Genomic DNA, 24602 nt, shown 5'->3' with positions numbered 1-24602 from the left:
TTGCTCAATCAGAAATATACACATTAAAATACAGAATTTAAGCATTGAGGTATGAAAATAATACGAAATGTGCATTAAAAAGTAATAGTGCAAAATACAGATGTGCAATGAAACCATATACTGATATAGTAAAGGAGGAGGAGTTTTAGAGTCATATAGCCCCTGGGAGAGAGGATCTCCTGTGGTGTTCAGTGGTGCACCTTGGTGGAATCAGTCTGTTATGAAAGGTTTGTCCAGTATGCCATGGAGGGGTGAGAGGCATCACCCATAATGCTCCATAACTTCTGCAGCATCCTCCTCTCAGGCTCGTTCAGAAAGTAAGGAGGCATGGGATCCAAGGAGACCTTGCTTTGTGGATCCAGAATTGCCTTGCCCACGTAAGGCAAAAGGTGGTTGTTGATGGTTCGTATTCCGCATGGAGGTCGGTGACCAGTGGTGTTTCACAGGGATCTATTCTGGGGCCCCTCCTCTTTGTGATTTTTATAAATGACCTGGATGAGGAAATAGAAGGCTGGGTTAGTAAGTCTGCTGATGACACAAAGGTTGGGGGTGTTGTGGATAGTCTGGAGGGTTGTCAGAGGTCACAGTGGGACATCGATAGGATGCAAAACTGGGCTGAGAAGTGGCAGATGGACTTCAACACAGATAAGTGTGTAGTGGTTCATGTTAGTAGGTCAGCTTTGAAGACAGAATATAATATTAAAGGTAAGACTCTTGGCAGTGTGGAGGATCAGAGAGATCTTGGGGTCCGTGTCTATAGGACATTCAAAGCTACTGCACTGGTTGACAGTGTTGCTAAGAAGATGTATGGTGTGTTGGCATTCATCAACCATAGGATTGTGTTCAAGGGCTGTGAGGTAATGTTACAGCTTTATAAGACCTTGGTCAGACCCAACTTGGATTACTGTGTTCAATTCTGGTCATTTCACTACAGGAAGGATGTGGATACTATAGAGAGAGTGCAGAGGAGATTTACAAGGATGTTGCCTGGTTTGGAGAGTGTGCCTTATGAGAATAGGTTGAGTGAACTTGGCTTTTTCTCCTGGAACGGCGGAGGCTGAGAGGTACCCTGACAGAGGTGTATAAGATGATGAGAGGCATTGATCGTATGCACAGCCAGAGGCTTTTTTCCCAGGGTTGAAATGGTTAACATGAGGAATATAATTTTAAGATGCTTGGAAGCAGGTACAGAGGGGATGTCAGGGGCTAGTTTTTCACACAGAGAGTGGTGGGTGCATGGAATGCACTGCCGGCAGCAGTGATGGAAGCGGATACAATAGGGTCTTTTAAAAGACTCTTAGATAGGTACATAGCTAGGAGCTTAGAAAAATAGAGGGCTATGCGGTTGGGTAATTCTAGACAGTTTCTAGAGTAGGCTACATGGTTGGCACAACATTGTGGGCTGAAAGGCCTGTAAGGTGCTGTAGATTTCTATGTGCTATTTATGTGTTTAGACACAACCACCAGGGAAACCAGTCTTCCTGACGAGCTTATCGATCTTCTTGGCATCAGCTGCTCTTACCCTGCTGCCCCAGCAGACTGCAGCATAGAACAAAAGCAATAAATATCAGGACCACGAGATGAAAAACCCTCGAAAATAAGTCCATAGATTGTGGGAACAGTTCAGTGAACCAATTCTGAGAAAAGAGAGAACTTTCCTGTTTTGATAGTGTATGCATCAACTAGACTATGACCAGAGTTGCAATAAACTGAATTACAAGGGCTGTAGACTTCTGTTTTAAAGGGTGTGGATTGTTGAGAAATGGTGAAAGTTAAGATGCGAAGGGAAGAGTGAAGGACACGAGACAAAGTGGCAGTTTGGGTCATAAACAGAATGAGGGAGGTTGGGAAGAGTATTTAACCCAATAATGAATCGTTGAATAAACTCAAAGCAAGTGTGTTAAAATCAAAGGCATTTTATCCAAACGCATAAGGTGATCATTCCAAAACAGACAAATCCATGCCACAAGTAGGGATAAATAGGGTTGACTTGTTAGCTGTTTCTGAGATAGTTGCATTGTGATTAAGGCAGGGAATCTGGTCAAGGTGGCACCTGCGTAAAACGCTCCCGCAGTCGACATCTTCTGGATAGATCATGAAACCATATATTTCACTTCCTTTGATGTATTTTACATTTGTTTTTCATCTTAAGTGTGATTCTGGAACTGTTGGAGCCTGTGATTTACAGTTTAAAGATCGTTTGGGTGTTTCAGCGCTCTACAGTCTCCGAGAGGATTCTAGGAGGCAGAGGCAGTGTGCGCAAACCTCATGGTGAGAAGTGTGTGGGACAGGGCACCAGCCATTTCACCAATTAAAGCTTCCATTGTTTACTGATTAAGGCAATAAGGGAGATTGAAACATATAGGCAAATGCAAAAGGGGAGCGTCAGCTGCCTGCCTTTTGATCACTAGAGGAATTGCTCTGCTGTGAGAGAGGGGAGACCGACTTTTGATCACTGGTGAGATCACTCTGCTGTGAGAGAGGGGAGATTGCCTTTTGATCACCAGTGAGATCACTCTGCTGCCAAAGAGGAAAGACTGCCTTTTGATTGCTGGTGAGATCGCTCTGCTGCTGGAGAGGGGAGAAGCTGTTGCTTTGCCCGGAGAATTTTGTTCAGGTTTCCTGTGATTTGGATGTGGACTTGGTCCTTGGACTTTTTATCCAGTCTTAGATCTTTTATACTCTTATGTTCTTTGCCCGATCTTTCTTGCTTTTTGTGTGTAGGGGAAGGGGATGGGGGGGGGGGTCAATGTGCCTGTTTGCCCGTTCCATTTTTGTTTGTTTTTTTTGTAAACACAAAATAATCTGCAGATGCCGTAAAAGATCAAAGCAACACTTTCAGTACGCTGGATGAACTCAGCAGGTCGGGCAGCATCAGTCAGAAATGATGAGTCGACATTTCGGGCTGGAAACCTTCGTCAGGACTGAAGAATGAAAGATGGGAAAGGATTTGAAGAATGCTTGTAGCGTCAGTTGAAAAACCAGTAATTTGAAAGACAAAGGGGTGGGGGAGGGGAAGCATTGACGTCATAGCCCTGAAAACAACGGGTAGTAGATCCTGTCTGTTGTGGCGGACGAAGTGGAGGTGCCCGACAAAGCGGTCTCCCAATCTGCGTCGGGTTTCACCGATGTAGAGGAGGCCGCACTGGGAGCACTGGATGCAATAGATGACCCCAAAGACTTTTTTGTTTTTTTTTGTGTGGGGAGGGGGGATTTTGGGAGTTGATGATCTTGCTGCTGTTCTTTTATTTATTGGTTTCGTGGCTATCTGGAGAAGAATAATTTCAGAGTTATATACTTTGATAATAATAACCCTTTGAACCTTTGAATTAAATCATTATGTGTACTTAAAATGTAGTAAGATAAGGACAAAATGGAAAAGTAGCAGGTGTCCCTGATCACCATTCTACCCCAGATTATAAGAGTGCTTGGATACCGAGAAGATATCCGAAGTGGTAGTTGGCTGCATCATATCACAGTGTCCTTGGAGGACTGCCTCCACATGCACTGTTTCTTTGAGCACTGCAAGTGTGTTAGCCTGGGTCTGTGCTCATGTGAACACATCTCTTTTTATTTGTTCTCCCTCCAGCTGCAGCTCAGTTTCCTCCAACAACCTGCAGCTGTTTCTCCCACATTCTGCCGGTAGAATTTCCAGAATCGCCTACATGAAAGAGAAATAATTGCAATTATATGAGCAACACACCAACTACAAAGACACCAACGATCGCTAAATTACAAAATGAAAGCCACGTGATACGAGACAACATACTTTGATAACTTTCTTCAGCTTTAGTAACGCACGTGAGAATATCACTTGCAAACGGCAGATACTGTACTGTGCTCTCTGTGGTCTGACAGTGCAGAGGCATTGCTACATTAATCACATACTCGGAGCCTCATTGACGTACACTCACGGAGTGCCCACCCGTTTCCAAGTAGGTTTTGGCAAACTAGACCAATTTCCACTGAAATTTGGAATGGACAGGAACACAAGCCCTTCCTTTCTTCCCGCTATTTTGATTCCCTCCCCACCCCGCCTTGTTTTTCAAATGCAATGGTATTATGGAGGCACAAAATATCCCCCCAGTATTTCCACACAATTTATTTTAAATCCATCCTATTTTAAAATATGGGTATGTGTGTGGACTCAGGGGAAAGGTAGCTGTTAAAAACATTTTATATCCTATCAATAAATACACCCAAGACTATTAATTTTATATCCTATTACTAAAACCCATGGCTGAAGTGCTAAACTCAGAACTCAAAAGGCTAGCTGAGACTTGCAAGATGTTTGATAGCAACGCTAAAGCCCACACTGCTGAGTCATTGTAATTATGAATGAGGAAAATCAATTTTAACATGTCTCCAGACAGTTCCCAATCTATGAATCTATATGTCTCATATTTACCAGGAGTGCAGCTCACCTCTATTGTTGCTATTCAAACATCCTAAATAAAACAGACAGAAAAACAATGGCCAGTCATTTTATAGCACTTACAATCCTAAACAGAGCACACAGGGGCCTACTGTGAATGCAGCTCAGAGTAGCTGGGCTAGCTGGAGAGCCATAATTTTAAATGTCCTTTTAGGTACCCTGGTGGAAGTATCTAATTTGAAATAACTGCTCTTAAGTATGTCTGCCAAGTTTAAGAATATTTTGAAAAGCATTTGCCCACAAAAATACTAAAATAAAACAGATTTCAATTTCTTACTACTCTTCTCCTACTGAATAGTAATATGGCAATAGTGACTATGTGCTCTTTATAAGAACTATCTAAAAGTTATTCAGTCTGGCTCAAATATGTTGTCACGTGGATGTCAAAAAAAATCAGAATGCATTTTAAATTATAGTTGTGATATTTAAAAATATGAAATAATTTTGCTAATATTCAATACTCAGAGGGCAGAGCAAAGTCACAATGGCGCTAAACGGCAACACTTTTGTTTGCATCTCCGGAAACAGCTCTATTTCTGTCTTTGATATCTCTTTTTTTTCCTTTTCAAAGTTCTTTTGAAGAGCCTGACTTTGGTTTTTTGCAGGAATGGAAGCCGCTCTGAGGTCCTCACGACCGGCTGCTTTTTGATATCCCAAGGACACGGCCTGGAAGACTAGTGTGCCTTCCAGGTGCCGGATTTTCGTGCCTCTGGAGATGGGCTGATAGAAGGTCGGTGCCCCTGAATGAGGCTTCGCGGGAGAACACAAAACATTGGGAGCAGTGGATTAGTTGCTGGCCGTGTGTCCAGCGACCTGAGCCTTTCTGGGGCTGACTCTCTGGCCACAAAGTTCAGAAAAAGCGACACAACAGACTTTTAACGTCAAAAATTAGCGAGTTGTTGTGTTATGTCTCCCCTCTCGCTGTGAAATGGGGACACCCCTTTTTCCCTTATTGGGGAGAGAGAGAAAACCTGTGGAATGTTGAATTACAGGGTGAACGAGTAGTCTCTGGGGTACTGCAAGTCTCTGTCTTTATTGATGCTTTGCTGCACGTTTGAGTACTTGGTGGGGGGTGCCAATGCCTTTTTGCTGGGGGGGAGGGGGTGGCTGTTGCCTTGCTGCTGCTTGTGCGTGGGAGGGGGGTAGCTGGGGGGGGGGTAGGGTTTGAGGTTCTAACTTTTAACTGTCATTCATTCTTTGAGACACTCCTCTGTATTCGTGGGTGTTTGCGAAGAAAAATAATTTCAGGATGTATATTGTATACATTTCTCTGACATTAAATGTACCTATTGAAACTATTCTGGTTCAGTGGTTCCCAGTCATTTGGACTGCAAGTCCCAATTATTCACACCATATATAGTATAGATTTCTCCATAAGTCCCTGATGACATACCAGCCATGTTTGTGAAGAAGCTATGGCTTTCCTGGGCCAGCTGTCCTGTGGTGGGGACAACTTACATGAAAAGTATATTTACATTTTATGTCCTTGTCAACCTTCTAATTAAATTGTTTCAACATTATTAGTGCCTCAGAATACCATGTAATCTCTATTTTGCAGCCAATCACTAGAGAAATTATTACACACAGGACACTTTTGGGCCCATCTTGTCTAACCATAGTAGGCTGTGAAAAGAGAGAGTTTTAACAAAACAAAGATGGAGACGATTGTTTTAAAAACGCAGGATCCTGAAATGCAGGTAGGCTCAGTGAAGACTGTGAGAAAGCTACAATACTGAACGTGTACTTGTTTTGTTTATGTCAAGAGTGATGACCTGCCAATGTGAGGGAAGCAGAGTGTGTTCATTATTTAGCGTCGTTACTCATTGTAATCTTCTTTACTTGCTTCACTTGCTGGTAACATAAAGCAGCTTAATGATTCATATCTTATCTCACTGAAGATATTCTGCGTCTTCAGAGAGTCCGGAAGAAATATGCAAACAACGAGGTGAATTCAATTCACAAATGGAAGATTTCATTATAACCCTTTTATGCCCTCACGCAGACAGATGTTGTGTTGTACGGATGTTATTCCAAGCACAAGACTTTCAAGTAATTTATTGTGTCTAGAGTAACATGAAGAGCTGCTTTTAAGAAGTATTTCTATGTAAAGTAACAAGAAATTTGTTTCATTAATGGTACTATATAACTTGAATTTTTCATTGAACACAATTAAATTTGGGAATGTTTGAAGGGCCAGAATTAAAAGACCAACAACTAACAACAATAAATTAATGATAATATCTCAGGCAAGAACTCTTATTACAAACCATTAATTAACCAAAATCGTGTCATTTCGGGTTACGGGTGCATGTCCAATGTTGATCCTTGTTGCCCCGTATGACAGCACACATATCAGGAGATTAGAATGCAACTTGTTAATGACCTGGGTCCTTACAGTTTTCATTCCCCACAATCCCAAGGGAACCCACATCAACTGACAGATCTGATAGCTGATAAAGCGTTGATGATTACTTGCAGCATCTTGCAGATGATAACATCTTTTTTTTTGAGAAATTGCAATAAATGTAGAAAACATTTCACTTTTTAGGACTTTAAGCGCCAGGGGACCTACGGACGGCTGAAGACATTATTTGATTTAATTAGTTTGCTGGATATTCAAATACTGCTGTCCAAAATGCAAGCAAAATCACTCACTCAACTTACTGCCCATTACGCCACAGGCGTTTAGGGCAGCAGTGAAGGTCCTCCATCTATGCTGGTGTTCAGGTATTCCTTCATCATGTCAGTCATACAAGTCCCAGGTGAAGACTCAAGGATATTCAAACTCAGATGCAGAAGGATTCTTCAATGCTGTTCCTCAAAAATTTTGTTTCATCAGTCAGGGTTATTGGCCATGAGCTGAACCCCCAAACCTGAAGGACTGGTGGACTGTATTTAGTCTGGCTGCTACCCTTTGACCTGTTTGCAAGGGTGACCCTACCAAGAGCCAAAGAATAAAGCCCTGAGTCCAGCCAACATAGCCCTCCAGGTCATTGAGGCAGGTAAGTGTCCAAAACCCGCGACAAGTTTGTGGTCCTCTTAGAGGTAAGCAATATCCGCTTGTTTTTTTCAAAAAGTGACCTGAATTACATCATTTAACATTGGTGGCCATTGTCAAATGATGTAATTCAAATTCAGATTCATTTATTTGTGACATGTACATTGAAACATACAGTGAAATGTGATGTTTGCATTAACTACCAACACACCTAAGGTCACCACACATTCCAGTGCCAATATAGCATGTCCACAATGCTCTACAGAGCACAACAAGCAACAAAATAATAACATCAGAACAAGTCCTTACCTCCCTCCCACCCACCCACACAGGCTGATAGTCCTCCAACCCCAGTATAGTATAGGCCTTCAGGCCTGCAGTCTCCAGGCTTTAGCCATCCACCTTCAGCCTCCGGACTTCTGATTGACTTTCAGGCTTTGATCCTGAGTTTTGATCCCCGATGACAAGACCCTGGATTCTGGATTCACTGGCCCTTGTGCCTCCTGCTTGCACAAACATTTGATCCCAGGACCCACTGTCCTGAGACAGCCCGGAATCCACAGATGACTTTTTATCACACATCTATGTCACCCGCCTTTGGATGCAACAGTCTAGATTCCAGATGTTCGCACCACTGACCTACAAATGCGGAGTGAGGGTCTAGACACTGGATGTCCTTCGTCACTATGAGTGTGGAGCAGAGGCCTGGAATTATTGTAGATTTCTTATAAAACTCAGATGTTAAAACCGTGTGGCTGGAAAGATATGTTAGCTCTTTCAGGTGTGCAAACCAAAGTGGTCTTCCCTGCTGCATACTGCCTATATATAGTCAAAACACAAAATTTGTTTGAGCAACACTTATTTCAAAATGTGTGGGGAGTATTATTAGATTATATTAGAGTCACATCTGCCAGAAGTGCATACGGCTGGGTGAACTGGAAGACCGTGTAAGGAATCTGGAGCAGCAGCTGGATGACCTTCGACTCATAAGGGAGAATGAGGCAGTCATAGATGAGAGCTACAGGGAGGTAGTCACACCTAGGCTGTCGGAAGCAGGTCGTTGGGTGACAGTCAGAGGGGGGAAAGCGAAGGTGAGCAGACAGGTAGTGCAGAGCACCCCTGTAGCCATTCCCCTGAATAATAAGTTTACCATCCTGGATACTGTTGGCGGGGATGACCGACCAGGTGTGAGCCACAGTGGCAGGGCCTCCGGCACTAAGTCTGACCCTGTGGTGCAGAAGGGTGGGACGGAGAAGAGGAGAGCTGTCGTCATTGGAGACTCTATAGTCAGGGGAGCAGACAGGAGGTTTTGTGGACGTGAGAAGGACACCCGCATGGTTTGTTGCCTTCCGGGTGCCAGGGTCCGGGATGTCTCTGACCGGGTGCATGACATCCTGGTACGAGAGGGAAAGCAACCAGAAGTCGTGATACATGTTGGGATCAACGATATAGGCAGGAAGAGGGATGAGGTCCTGCAGTGTGAATTTCGGGAATTAGGCAGAAGGCTGAAGAACAGGACCTCAAGGATGACGTTCTCAGGATTGCTGCCAGTGCTACGTGACAAAGATGGTAAGAATTGGAGGAGATGGCAGTTGAATGCGTGGCTGAGGAGTTGGTGCCGGGAGCAGGGTTTTAGATTTTTAGATCATTGGGATCTCTTCTGGAGAAGGTGGGACCTGTACAGATTGGATGGGTTGCACCTGAACTCGAGGGGGAGCAATATCCTTGCAGGTAGGTTTGCTAGCATGGTTCGGGAGGGTTTAAACTAATTTGCAAGGGGGATGGGACCCAGAGCGATAGAGCAGTGAAAGAAGTGCATGGAGTAAAGCCAGATCTAACATACAGAGAGGCTTTGAGGAAAGAGAAGCAGAATAAACGGTCTAAAGACAGTAAGGTAGAAGGGCTGAAATGTGTGTACCTCAATGCAAGAAGCATCAGGAACAAAGGTGATGAACTGAGAGCTTGGATACATACATGGAATTATGATGTAGTGGCCATTACAGAGACTTGGCTGGCACCAGGGCAGGAATGGATTCTCAATATTCCTGGATTTCAGTGCTTTAAAGGGGATAGAGAGGGCGGAAAAAGGGGAGGAGGGGTGGCATTACTGGTCAGGGATACCATTACAGCTACAGAAAGGGTGGGTAATGTAGCAGGATCCTCTTTTGAGTCAATATGGGTAGAAGTCAGAAATAGGAAGGGAGCAGTTACTCTACTGGGGGTATTCTATAGGCCCCCTGGTAGCAGCAGAGATACAGAGGAGCAGATTGGGAGGCAGATTTTGGAAAGGTGCAAAAATAACAGGGTTGTTATTGTGGGTGACTTTAACTTCCCTAATATTGATTGGCACCTGATTAGTTCCAAGGGTTTAGATGGGGCAGAGTTTGTTAAGTGTGTCCAGGATGGATTCCTCTCACAGTATGCGGACAGGCCGACCAGGGGGAATGCCATACTAGATCTAGTACTAGGTAATGAACCGGGTCAGGTCACAGATCTCTCAGTGGGTGAGCATCTAGGGGACAGTGACCACCACTCCCTGGCCTTTATAATTATCATGGAAAAGGATAGAATCAAAGAGGACAGGAACATTTTTAATTGGGGAAAGGAAAATTATGAGGCTATAAGGCTAGACCTTGCGGGTGTGAATTGGGATGACGTTTTTGCAGGGAAATGTACTATGGACATGTGGTCGATGTTTAGAGATCTCTTGCGGGATGTAAGGGATAAATTTGTCCCAGTGAGGAAGATAAAGAATGGTAGGGTGAAGGAACCATGGGTGACAAGTGAGATGGAAAATCTAGTCAGGTGGAAGAAGGCAGCATACATGAGGTTTAGGAAGCAAGGATCAGATGGGTCTATTGAGGAATATAGGGAAGCAAGAAAGACCCTTAAGAAGGGGCTGAGAAGAGCAAGAAGGGGACATGAGAAGGCCTTGGCGAGTAGGGTAAAGGAAAACCCCAAGGCATTCTTCAATTATGTGAAGAAAAAAAGGATGACAGGAGTGAAGGTAGGACTGATTAGAGATAAAGGTGGGAAGATGTGCCTGGAGGCTGTGAAAGTGAGCGAGGTCCTCAATGAATACTTCTCTTCGGTATTCACCAATGAGAAGGAATTTGAAATATGAGTGAGGTTGATGTTCTGGAGCATGTTGATATTAAGGGAGAGGAGGTGTTGGAGTTGTTAAAATACATTAGGACAGATAAGTCCCCGGGGCCTGACGGAATATTCCCCAGGCTGCCCCACGAGGCAAGAGAAGAGATTGCTGAGCCTCTGGCTAGGATCTTTATGTCCTCATCCACGGGAATGGTACCGGAGGATTGGAGGGAGGCGAATGTTGTTCCCTTGTTCAAAAAAGGTAGTAGGGATAGTCCGGGTAATTATAGACCAGTGAGCCTTATGTCTGTGGTGGGAAAGCTGTTGGAAAAGATTCTTAGAGATAGGATCTATAGGCATTTAGAGAATCATGGTCTGATCAGGGACAGTCAGCATGGCTTTGTGAAGGGCAGATCGTGTCTAACAAGCCTGATAGAGTTCTTTGAGGAGGTGACCAGGCATATAGATGAGGGTAGTGCAGTGGATGTGATCTATATGGATTTTAGTAAGGCATTTGACAAGGTTCCACACGGTAGACTTATTCAGAAAGTTAGAAGGCATGGGATCCAGGGAAGTTTGGCCAGGTGGATTCAGAATTGGTTTGCCTGCAGAAGGCAGAGGGTGGTGGTGGAGGGAGTACATTCAGATTGGAGGATTGTGACTAGTGGTGTCCCACAAGGATCTGTTCTGGGACCTCTACTTTTTGTGATTTTTATTAACAACCTGGATGTGGGGGTAGACAGGTGGGTTGGCAAGTTTGCAGACGACACAAAGGTTGGTGGTGTTGTAGATAGTGTAGAGGATTGTCAAAGATTGCAGAGAGACATTGATAGGATGCAGAAGTGGGCTGAGAAGTGGCAGATGGAGTTCAACCCGGAGAAGTGTGAGGTGGTACACTTTGGAAGGACAAACTCCAAGGCAGAGTACAAAGTAATGGTAGTGTGGAGGAGCAGAGGGATCTCGGGGTACATGTCCACAGATCCCTGAAAGTTGCCTCATAGGTGGATAGGGTAGTTAAGAAAGCTTATGGGGAGTTAGGTTTCATAAGTCGAGGGATAGAGTTTAAGAGTCGCGATGTAATGATGCAGCTCTATAAAACTCTGGTTAGGCCACACTTGGAGTATTGTGTCCAGTTCTGGTCGCCTCACTATAGGAAGGATGTGGAAGCATTGGAAAGGGTACAGAGGAGATTTACCAGGATGCTGCCTGGTTTAGAAAGTATGCATTATGATCAGAGATTAAGGGAGCTAGGGCTTTACTCTTTGGAGAGAAGGAGGATGAGAGGAGACATGATAGAGGTGTACAAGATAATAAGAGGAATAGATAGAGTGAATAGCCAGTGCCTCTTCCCCAGGGCACCACTGCTCAATACAAGAGGACATGGCTTTAAGGTAAGGGGTGGGAAGTTCAAGGGGGATATTAGAGGAAGGTTTTTTACTCAGAGAGTGGTTGGTGCGTGGAATGTACTGCCTGAGTCAGTGGTGGAGGCAGATACACTAGTGAAGTTTAAGAGACTACTAGACAGGTATATGGAGGAATCTAATGTGGGGGCTTATATGGGAGGCAGGGTTTGAGGGTCGGCACAACATTGTGGGCCGAAGGGCCTGTACTGTGCTGTACTATTCTATGTTCTATGTTCTATATGTATGAATTTTAAGCTAATTTAGTTTTAAGAGATTTAGATACAAGTACAGCATATCTACAGTTAATGAACAAGTAAGTGGGAGACACCCCATAAGGTGGACTGCCATTACAGAATCATTCAAACAAAAGGCAAAAGCTCCATAGACATAATGTCAAAATCTGTACTCCAACTTCAGTGCAGTCGTGAGGGAATACTGTACTTTCCAAAGTGTCATCTTTCAGATAAGACAGTGAGTCAGACAGTGTTGGACCCTGCCCTTGTCTTGCATTAGCTTTACATGGGATGCCTGCCATCACACTTATATTTTACAGATTTGTGGTTTCCAATATCCTGTCAGCATTGTGGCTGAGATTCAATAAGATGGAATGAACCAAGAGTGTAGGTTACAGGTGGTGGAAACCAAAGTCCTGTCCATGGACTTTCCCATTTGTTTTCTTTAATGACTTTCAGAAATAATCAAATGACATTTAAATAATTAACGGTGTTAAATATTCATTTAAGCTACCTTCAAGCTATGTAAATAATTTTATAAGGTAAAACTGTATTAATCAAAGAAGAAAGAAAATGATCAACTTTTTAATGCTGGTTAAAGAACGTCTCTGCACTAAATCCAGCAGTGAGTCCACCACTTACTGCATTTCAGCACCATACTGTCCAGGTACTGAAGCCCAGGGCAGACTGGCACTAACCAGTGCTTCTCCACCAAACAGCCAGAAACCACCAGCATGAATCAGGGATGAAGAATCAATGATCTCAACCATTTCTCCCTCCTCGGATTCTGCCTGAATTTCTGATCTGTCTTTCCAACATTATCTTTGTATTTCAGCAACTGTAGTTTTCCGTTCCTTTTTTTCCAATAAAAGACAACCTTGTCTACCCTTGAGTAGGTAGAAATACCCTATGACCCTATGACAGCACAACGTATCACTTCCAGCATCTCTAGCAATTCATAATGATCAGAAGGAGCAAATTAATTCTACTTCATGCTCTTGTTCAGAAACATCCAGAGACCATTTTACATTTGCTCACACTTCCTTAACACAATTCTCTTCCATGAAGATGACATGAAGGTTTTCCCACAGTGACGGCCATGGCGTATATAGCATGTCTCAGAATGTTCCTATCGCCTTATTCACCCATAACCTTACAGACACATCAACTCTTCTAATGCTTCTGCCTAAATCCTACACTAGGATAGGTTACAGTTACTGGTTAAAACCTTTGGGATCTAGGACAGAAACCGAGGACTTGGGTGGAAATGCCACACCATCACCACACTAGGTCACTGGAGTTGCACATCAGGAGATGTATCTTCTGCACAACTCTGCTGTCCTCCGTGTTGTTATTACCAAAATGTTTTTTAAAGTGTAGGCAGAATACACAACATGACTATAGGTCTCCTAATCTAATTATCCCACAATTTCCAATGCCGCAGGCAGCAATCCAGAAAAGACCCAAAATATTGACTCTTTATTCCTTTCCATGGATGCTACCTGAGCTGCTGAGTTCCTCCAGCATTTTGTGTGTGTTACTCAAGATCAGCTGATGGTATTTTGGCAGACGGGTCTGTGAATAATCAACCTTATAAATGTCACATATTGATATTCTCCTGCCGCTCATTTGTATTGTATTTAATATTTCCCATGTTACGATGAAACGTGCTTCTCTCCTCAACTTTAACCTCAAAATTGTAGAAAACATTGTGGACTTTAAAAACAGATGCAGTATTAATTTGCTTCTTCCAGTCTGGGCAATTACATATCGACTGGGTGGTCTCCTCTACACTGGAGAAACCAGACACAAGTTGGTAAATACTTCGTAGAGCACCTGCCTTCAATCCTTAGGGGCGACACAGAGCTTCCTGCTTTATGCCATTTTAATACTCCACCCCTATCCTACTCAGAACTATTAGTCTACGGTCCACACAAGCTTTAGAAACAGGACCTCCATCTTCTACCTGGGTGTGGCACAGCCTTTTGGGTTCAATGTTAAGTTGTAGAACTCAATTCACCGTCAGGATCAGTCATTCATCCGTGATATTGGCTCGACTTGCTTGTCTCTTTTTAAAGGTAGATAATAACAGCACAGAACAGGACTTTCAGCCCCTCATGGTGTGCCTACCTTTTAACCTATTCCAAGATAACACAGGGGTGCCCAACCTGGGGTCCATGGACCTGTCAGGTTAACTGTAGAGGTCCAATGCATAAAAAAGTTTGGGAACCCCTGATCTAACATTTCCCTCCTACATAGGCCTCCATTTTCTTTTAGTCCATGTATTTATCTAAAAGTTTCTTAAATGTCCCGAATGTATTTGTCTCCACCACCACCCCTGACAGGTCGTTCCACACACCCACCATTCTCTGTGTAAAAAATTACCTCTGACATTCCCCACTGTATTTTCCTCCAGTCGCCTTAAAATTATATTCTCTTGTAAAAAATAAAATTATTTCTGCCCTAGGAAAAATTCTCTGGCTGTCCTCTTGATCTACTCCTCTTATCATCTTGCACACCTCTATTAAGTCACCCCATTTTTTTTCTTCATCCTTTTTTTTTTAAAGCTCTACCCAGTGAGAAGGTGGAATTTCATATTTTTCAGATTAGATATTGTGTCAGGCTACTGTGGGAGGCAAGGGAGGAGATTGCTGAGCCTCTGGCGATGATCTTTGCATCATCAATGGGGACAGGAGGGGTTCCGGAGGACTGGAGCGTTGCGAATGTTGTTTCCTTATTCAAGAAAAGGAGTAGAGATAGCCTAGGAAATTATAGAGCAGTGGGTCTTACTTCAGTGGTTGGTAAGTTGATGGAAAAGATCCTGAAAGGCAGGATTTATGAACATTTGGAGAGAGGTATAATACGATTGGGAATAGTCAGCATGGCTTTGTCAAGGGCAGGTCGTGCCTTAGGAGCCTGATCGAATTTTTTGAGGATGCGACTAAACACATTAATGAAGGTAGCGCAGTAGATGTAGTGTATATGGATTTCAGCAAGGCATTTGATAAGGTATCCCATGCAAGACTTATTGAGAAAGTAAGGAGGCATGGGATCCAAGGGGACATTGCTTTGTGGATCCAGAACTGGCTTGCCCACAGAAGGCAAAACCTGGTTGTAGATGGGTCATATTCTGCATGGAGGTCGGTGACCAGTGGTGTGCCTCAGGGATCTGTTCTGGGACCCTTACTCTTCAGAATTTTTATAAATGACCTGGATGAGGAAGTGGTGGGATGGGTTAGTAAGTTTGCTGATGACACAAAGGTTGGGGGTGTTGTGGATAGTGTGGAGGGCTGTCAGAGGTTACAGCGGGATATTGATAGGATGCAAAACTGGGCTGAGAAGTGGCAGATAGAGCTCAACCCTGATAAGTGTGAAATGGTTCACTTTGGTAGGTCAAATATGATGGCAGACTATAGTATTAATGGTAAGACTCTTGGCAGTGTGGAGGATCAGAGCGATCTTGGGGTCTGAGTCCATAGGATGCTCAAAGTAGCTGCGCAGGTTGATTCTGTGGTTAAGAAGACATATGGTGTATTTGCCGTCATCAATTGTGGAATTGAATTTAGGAGCCGGGAGGTAATGTTGCAGCTATGTAGGACCCTGGTCAGACCCCACTTGGAGTACTGTGCTCAGTTCTGGTCGCCTCACTACAGGAAGGATGTGGAAACCATAGAAAGGGTGCAGAGGAGATTTACAAGGATGTTGCCTGGATTGGGGAGCATACCTTATGAAGACAGGTTGAATGAACTTGGCCGTTTCTCCTTGGAGCAAATGAGGATGAGAGGTGACCTGATAGAGGTGTATTGGATGATGAGAGGCATTGATCGTGTGGATAGTCATCGGCTTTTCCCCAGGGCTGAAATGGCTAACACAAGAGGGCACAGGTTTAAGGTGCTTGGGCATAAGTACAGAGGAGATGTCAGGGGTAAGTTTTTTCACGCAGAGAGTGGTGAGTGCGTGGAATGGGCTGTTGGCAACAGTGGTGAAGGCAGATACGATAGGGTCTTTTAAGAGACTTTTGGATAGATACATGGATCTTAGAAAAATAGAGGGCTATGGGTAACCCTAGTAATTTCTAAGGTAGGGGCATGTTCGATACAACTTTGTGGGCCGAAGGGCCTGTATTGTACTGTAGGTTTTCTATGTTTCTATTTTAAACAAAGAGGAAATGTTAAATTCTAGCCATCGCCTACCACTATCATATTAAATTGGAAAATAATCCCCAGTCTTCAAAAACAGAATGACAGGTACAGAGAAGGGAAATCAAAACAGGGAACTATAGAGCAGAATGTGGTTAGATAATTGCTGGAATAAATGACAGGACAAATGAAAATCTTGCACATTTTTTTTATTGATTGAAGGATACAAATGTGAATTTGCAAAAAGGTAAATCATGTCTGAGAAATCTGATTGATATTTTTGAAGAGGTGAGTGAATTAGTGGAGAGACAGCATCAATGCAGAGCTAAAGTTAAATTCCACAAATTATGATGCAGCAAGGAGTTAAACTGACATTCTTTACCTATGCAGGAATCAATTTACAACTGAATGTTCAGCCTGCAGCTCTCAGATGCTAGAAAGAAAAAACTGGAGTTACAAATTGCATTCAACATAATTGTCAAAGCAGATATTGAAGTATTTGCCAAAGGACCTCTGACTGGGTTTATAAACTTTATTGAGTGGAATGATTTACTAAATTACATGTATATGGTTGGTAATCATGAAGAGAGGCAGAGTGAACATTTCTCAATTTCTGGAGTCTCTAAAAACTGTGTGTTCCTCTATTTCTGGCCTCTTGCGTGACCTTCATTTCAAATGTGGTAATGACTTGGCCCAAATTTCTGAAGATCCTTCCTTAAACCTTTGTCTCTCTGTCCCATCTTAAAAAAATCCTTGAACTAAGGTTTTACTTACATCTCCCATTTTCAGCCCAGTGCCAATTTTAACTCTTATTCAGCCTGTGAAGCGAGTTTTTTTCTGAAGTTACAAGAGCTAAACAATTGCAAGTTGTTGCTGTTGAATGCTGGGACACCATGGTAGTGTAAACACAAGGAATTCTGCAGATGCCGGAAATTCCAGCAACACACATCAAAGTTGCTGGTGAATGCAGCAGGCCAGGCAGCATCTCTAGGATGAGATACAGTCGACATTTCAGGCCGAGACCCTTCGTCAGGACTAACTAAAGGAAGAGCTAGTAAGAGATTTGAAAGTGGGAGGGGGAGGGGGAGATCAAAAATGATAGGAGAAGACAGGAGGGGGAGAGATGGAGCCAAGAGCTGGATAGGTGATTGGAAAAAGGGATATGAGAGGATCATGGGACAGGAGGCCCAGGGAGAAGGAAAAGGGGGAGGGAGGGGTAAAACCCCAGAGGATGGGCAAGGCGTATAGTCAGAGGGACAGAGGGAGAAAAAGGAGGGACAGAGAAAGAGAAAGAATGCGTGTATATAAATAAATAATGGATGGGGTACGAGGGGGAGGTGGGGCATTAGCGGAAGTTAGAGAAGTCAATGTTCATGCCATCAGGTTGGAGGCTACCCGGACAGAATATAAGGTGTTGTTCCTCCAACCTGAGTGTAGCTTCATCTTTACAGTAGAGGAGGCCGTGGATAGACATATCAGAATGGGAATGGGACGTGGAATTAAAATGTGTGGCCACTGGGAGATCCTGCTTTCTCTGGCGGACAGAGCATAGGTGTTCAGTAAAACGATCTCCCAGTCTGCGTCGGGTCTCGCCAGTATATAGAAGGCCACATCGGGAGCACTGGACGCAGTATATCACCCCAGCCGACTCACAGGTGAAGTGTCGCCTCACATTGACTTCTCTAACTTCCGCTAATGCTCCACCTCCCCCTCGTACCCCATCCGTTATTTATTTATATGCAAACATTCTTTCTCTCTCTCTCCTTTTTTTCCCTCTGTCCCTCTGACTATACCCCTTGCCCATCCTCTGGGTTTTCCCCCCCTCCCCCTTTTCCTTCTCCGTGGGCCTCCTGTCCCATGATCCTCTCATATCCCTTTTGCCAATCACCTGCCCAGCTCTTGGCTTCATCCCTCCCCCTCCTGTCTTCTCCTAGCATTTTGGATCTCCCCCTCCCCCTTTCAAATCCCATACTAGCTCTTCCTTCAGTTAGTCCTGACGAAGGGTCTCGGCCCGAAATGTTGACTGTACCTCTTCCTAGAGATGCTGCCTGGCCTGCTGCGTTCACCAGCAACTTTGACACCATGGTAGTGTAGTGGTTAGTACAGTCCTATTACAGAACCAGTGGCCTGAGTTTAATTTCTGCCACTGTCTTCTCCCCTGTGACTGTGTGGGTTTCCTCTGGGTATCCGGTTTCCGGTTTAAATCGTCACATGGATACAGTTGGGCTGAATGGGCTCATTGTGCTGCATCTCTAAATAAAATGAAATCACTTATGGTCACCATGAAACGGAAATGTTTATAAATCAAACTATGCTATGATAATGCTCCAGCAAAATACTCATTAAAATACTCAATAAAAAGGGCTATGTTGTCTCCATAATCAGCTCTAAATGCTTCATGCTGATTTACTTCCTAAAATTAAACTACATTACAATTGTGATCAAAGTTAAAACAAGTTACAGAGAATGAACTGAATGCTGCACATAGTTCACCAAGAAAAAAAACAGAAAAAAATAACATTTTTAAATTTGCTTTATTACATCAAATCAATTCCATCAATATCATTACAGTGTTCACATGTCTCTTCATACTTTTATCCAAAAGTAACTTTATCCCTTTCCTCACCATAAGAATGAATATTCGGCTTGACACAACCAAACTCTTTTACGTTTAATTATGTGAAATGTTAATCTAATGGCTGCCACAAGAAGTTTACAGGATGGAATTTCATGTTATTCACAATATGTACAATAGGAAAAATCCTTAAATCTTTGTAACTGTTTTACAGTAAAAAAAACCTACAAAACTAAAGCATGTGTCACTCTAGGAAAGAGCAAAGGGACATAACTGTTAGTTTTCCTTTCGCCAAGATTTAAGTCTCATTTTGTATAAAATAGAGAAAAAAAAGTTTCAACTGAACTGGATTTTCAAGACAACAATATTTTTCAATAGACCTTTACTCATGAACATGGAATAGATCATAAATAAATCTATCCAGTTATATATTAATGTAGTAAAAAAAAAGTTATATACATACATGGAATCACCATGTATACATGTGCAGCCACAAAGTCTGGAATAAGTCTACTGCTACATTGGTCATGGTTATCATTTTGTTTCCTTTCAATATTTTCTGGTGTTTTAGAACACAAATGCGTTGGATGTTTGCTATATCATACTTACTCTACTTTCCCTTTCTTTCATTAAAAATAAATTATTCAATTTTGTTTCTGAACTTCCTCTTACACCATGGATTTGCCTTTCTGCACCTTGTCATAAGGCAATGAAAACATAATTCTTTTTTGTTTCAACAAATTTATAGCAATGGATTACATCTAACAACTCTGGGAAATTAGGGCATATAGCAACAAAACGGCAGAACCTTTAAGCTTCAAAAGGAAATTTGAATTCTTTTTCAATTTCACTAAAAATCTGACTTTTCAACATCTTCAAAATATACTACTGCCCACAGTTGGGGAATTACTGAAACCTCTCAGTTAAATATGTTGGATTTCAGGGAATATTGCTACATCATTCCAGAGTCCAAGGAAGCACATACGTTTCTCGACCAGGCCTTTCACATAGCTTTATACACTATCCCCTCCACCTGATGGCTATAAAACATTTTGGAAGCACGTTGATAGAAAGCAAGTCTTTCATCATCTCCATGGCTTCTGTCATGCGGATTGTATGAACTATTTGTACAAAGAGGCAGATTTATATCTAGACTTTGCTGGTGAATTTTCCACGTTTTCTCACTGTTCTCTGGCAGCGTTCTTTGCAAATGACGTGGTCCCACATTGTGAGCTGCTGTCCATGGATATGCAACACAATTCGTCTTCTGTGGTACGGGTGCCAGTTCAGGTTGGGTGATGGGAAGCAATGGCTCTGTTCTGAGCGAACAATTCATCTGGTCATCATTTCCAGATGTAGTTGGCAGAGGGTATTCATCCTCTGCCTCTGCTCTACTTTTGTGTTTGGATTCTGTTTTCAAATTTGTGTGTTGGTCATCTTTGTAGTCCAACAATACCTGAGAATCTTTATGAGCAGAAGGTTTTACTGCGTGCTTCTTTTGGTGCATACCAAGTGCAGCTGCAGTTTTACATATTTTAAAACACTGGAAGCATACGTGTTCTTTCCCTTCCTGTTGAGCACGTTTTTTTTCCAAGTGCTTCTGCTCATGATTTTTCTTAGTCGTCAGGTAAAGGAAACGTTGCGGACAAAAGTGGCAACGGTACCGTTTCTCGCCAGTGTGAATCCTCTCGTGCGTTTTCAGGGTCTCGCTCAAAGTGAAGGCCTTGTCACAGTACATGCAAACAAACTCTTTCATACCCAGATGAATGCGTTTGTGTTTATGGAGATTTCCTTGGACTGAAAATCGGCGCCCACAGGTTTCGCAGGAGAATGGCTGCTCACCGGTATGACACCTTAGGTGTGTCTTCAGAGTCGAAGGGTTTGAAAATAATTTTGCGCAGAGGGTACATGAGTAAGGCTTTTTAGTTGCACCCCATTGTAGGTCACTTTCTATTTTCTCTTTAATTGGTTTTACTCTGTTATCAAGCTGATTACTCCAGTCTTGGGATTCATCACTAATTATGTTATTATGAGCAATTTCTTCAGGAACATCCTTTTCTTCAGTTGTGCTAGATATAGAGTTAGGAAGGTTATGGTCCTTAGATCCATGCTGTTTTTTCCACCTAGATTTTCTCATTTTGTGAAATGCTTTAGCTTTCTTTTTTGGCTTGTACTTATAGTACGGTCTCCAAAGCTTGTCATTTGAATCATGATCACTCATTTCATCGCATGTTTCTGCGCCTCCTGCAGGATCCGCATTACTTCCAGCAGGATCAGGACAGTCAGGCGACTTCATATTTTGATCTTCATCTTCTTCCATCTTGAAATTTTCAACCACCTTTTCCTCTTTTGACACCACCCATTTTGGCTTCCGGCCTTTTCTACGGAACAGTTTGGAGCCAGCAATGTGTCTTTGTACGACTGCTTTATCCCCAATTTTCACAGTAATTTGGCAAAGAGGGGCTACCTGGTTGTCAGTGGAGGTTCCAGGGCAAGCAGGCTTTGCAATGTAGGTTTCTGTCCGGCTTCCTTCGGAGAAAGTACTTGAACGAATCTTGTGTGCAGCTCCTGGTCCTGAGAGTTGTCCACTTCCCTTTGCTGATTCTACAGTCTTCCTATAACTACCTTTATTCTGTAGTTTAAGACTGTCCTTAGCCGTGTTCTTCCTTGTTTTTGTATCTGAAGAATCACTGCTAACATTGGCCTTTGGACACGTTTGATAACCATCATTACCACCACTATACGCAATGACAGAAGAAAAAGCATTTCCATGCTTTATAACAGAAGAAACCCTGTTGCTATGCATTATCACAGAGGGTGCTGTATGCCCATAGTTAATAACAGAGGGACCTGTTGTATTAACATCAGTGGCTAAACATTGTTGTTCAATTTCAATACAATGTTTATCACCATAATGAGCTTCATTTTCTGTGGAAGCCCAAGGAAGCAAGGAATCACTGAATTGGCCATCACTGGCTCCTGACAGGCGTGGTGGTGGTTCTGCTCCTTCACTCTGCCCATCCTGAGCTGACGCAAAATGAAACGAGTGTTCCGAAGGAGTGGTCTCCGAAGAGATCAACTTGTCCTGCAAATCCTCTGAAGCAGACGACGGATTGCCAAAGGAAATGTTACCGAGATCAACATTTGAAGAAACTCTGATAGTTTGACTACTGTTGAAATTTTCTGGACCCGATCGTGTGTAAGTCTTGTAGGGTCTCTTTTGCAGCTTCATAGGTAGAAGCCTGTAGAGTTTGAATGGATACATCTTGGCTCTGTATCCAGCATTGGCTGTTTTCTTGTTTGTGGGTAGACCTGGGTCAATACCGTGAAAAGATTTCTGATGGGTTTTCAAAGTATAATAGGTCATGAAGGTCTCCAAGCAAAAGATGCACTGATAGCGCCTTTCACCAGTGTGCCATATTTCATGTTTGGTGCGATATTCAGCCAAAGCAAATACTTTACTGCAGTAATGACAGGGATAGCTTCTTCTCCAAGAATGAACATTGGCATGTCTCTTCAAGCTGGACAAAGTTACGTAGGAGCGCTTGCAAACACTGCAAAAATACAAAATGTGTCCGTCAACAACCTTCACAAAATGTTCTGGGTCTGGCGAGCTGCTACTTCGCCTTGACCGTACCAAGTTTATCGAGTGCTTGTTGGAATTCTCCGATTCTGAAGTACAGGAGGTCATATTTACATCTTCCTCACTTCTGGCGACTTCATTGTCGCTGGAAAAGTTCTCCACTTGCTCGTCTGTGGACTCAGAGTCAGGCACTACTGTTCCTGGCCCTCGGCAAAGGTGCTCATGCGTCTGGAGCCTCTTGAGATGAACAAACGGTTTACCACAGTGCCTGCAGGACAGGGGCTTTTCGAAGAGGCTTGTGTGGATCTGGGAGTGGACGTTCAATGAAACTCGGGTGCTGAAAGACCGCGGGCAGTACTTGCAGCTGTAAGCAGCTCGGCTTTCCACTTCCGGCACCGCTTCAGACCAAGTCGCATTGGGCACCGATTGGGCGATATTTTCCGCAGCAGGGCAACGTTTCTCTGGATCTGTAGCTCCACCTGAAGTCTCCTGTGAATTCAAGGTAGGCTCATTTAATGGCTCAGCCACTGGCACAAAGCCTACTGGACTACTTTTGCTTGTGGTCTGCAGAACGTTTAAATTAAATCGTAGAACCTTGAAGTCAGTTGAAGTGGCAGCATGGGATGGTTGGCTTGGCTTGCAGATCTGGCCTTGCAAATCAGGATGCAAATCCTGCCTGCTTCCAGCGCCAGCAGTATTGCAACTACTGTTACATAAAGGGTTATCATTTTCTTGTAAAGCTTCTTGAAGACCATGGTGTTCACCATTTTGCTGATCTTTTCTGGAGGAGAACACAGCATAGGAATGTTCAGCGAATGTCTGAGCAGGCTTTTGCTGCGCTTTAGCTGTATCCTGGGGAACACATGCCGCGGACAGCTTATCAGATTCTGCTGCTCTTTTGTTGACGTTGGCCGTTAAGTCGAGTGGAAAATACAAGTCGCTGCCATCCTGCATGTTAAAAATGGAGAACGCGTTTGTGATGCGGGGTCCATTAACAGGCTGAAACTCTTCACTGCCTTTGTCACAGACAGAATTGCAGGCCTCCGCTTTCAGATTGTGAAAACTGGCCGATAAGGAGAGGGAAGAAGCAGGAGAAAGCGACCGAGTAGAATTGGGAGACGGGCTGCACAAAACATCCAGAGGCGTAATGTGTTGCTGGGGCGTGGGCATCAAATTTTCCAGAAATGATATCCCTAATCTTTTTCCACCATCCACAAGATCTTTCACTCGCTCAGATCCCTTGACAACCACCTTTGCACTGTAGATGAAATGCAATATTTCTGCAAACACTTCTGCCTTGAAGTCAGGCAATTCAAGGATATGACCAACCAACCACAACTCTTGGCTGGAAAAAAGGTTCTTAAAGTAAGCACTGGACGCTGCCAAAACATTCTTGTGGGCTTTAAATTTTGTGTCTTCCACAACAATGGTGACATCACAGAATACACCTTTGGTGCGCTGTTCATTCAAGCAACCAAGGACAGTCTGGCTGTGGGAGTTGTCCATGATATCTGCACTTGATGGCATGACAGTCATCTGGAAGGAAAATAAATGAATTTAATCAATATTAGATATTGATCGAGTTCTAACCACGTGCATGTTAAAGATCCATCTTAATCTCATATTAGTAGAAACAAGTGAAAACACTTGTTCCCATGATGTCATTATTACAGGCATAGTGCTAAACTGGTTGCTTTGCAAGCAAACAAGAAAATCTTATTTAATCCCATTATTAAAAGTGCATCTTATTCAATGGTAAACTGCCTGTCCATACTAGCTTAGGAACTATCACAATCCACACTCGCAACTCATGGACTAACATAGTATCTATCACGTATTGGCTCTTTCCTCACCCCTTACCCTAATCGCCTTTATACCACTCATCTTCCCTCCGCATTAACAATCCTGATGCAGAACCCCAATGTGAAATATCAGTGGCTCCTTTCCCACCACCCCATCAGCTGCAGCTTGACCTACTGAGTTCCTTGAGCAAATTGGTTGTTGCTCCCAATTCTGGCATCTGCAATCTCTTGTATATGATACAAGACCGTAGACATAGGAGCTGAATTGGGTCATTTGGCCCTTGGAGTCTGCCCCACCACTTAATCATGACTGATTTATTTTCCACTTAAACCCCATTCTC

At 43.2% G+C, this 24602-nt stretch overlaps 1 protein-coding gene across 9 annotated transcripts in view; it reads right to left on the bottom strand.

The window, feature by feature from the left end:
- zbtb38 (zinc finger and BTB domain containing 38) overlaps positions 1-24602 on the bottom strand; it is an 87597-nt gene continuing 62995 nt past the window's right edge. For 8 of the 9 annotated variants that reach the window (XM_072255066.1, XM_072255068.1, XM_072255069.1 and 5 more), the window contains one exon: positions 18839-23995. In XM_072255066.1, coding sequence (XP_072111167.1) covers positions 19880-23995 — 4116 coding nt within the window. In that variant the 3' untranslated portion in view covers positions 18839-19879. Of the gene's footprint in view, positions 492-18838; positions 23996-24602 lie in introns of those variants that run through there. The other variant, XR_011885655.1, reaches the window with a different exon arrangement.

Source organism: Mobula birostris, chromosome 4, assembly GCF_030028105.1.
Source record: "Mobula birostris isolate sMobBir1 chromosome 4, sMobBir1.hap1, whole genome shotgun sequence".
Classification (NCBI taxonomy): domain Eukaryota; kingdom Metazoa; phylum Chordata; class Chondrichthyes; order Myliobatiformes; family Myliobatidae; genus Mobula; species Mobula birostris.
The sequence above is the reverse complement of the archived record's forward strand: the minus strand, read 5'-3'. Positions and strand labels throughout refer to the sequence as shown.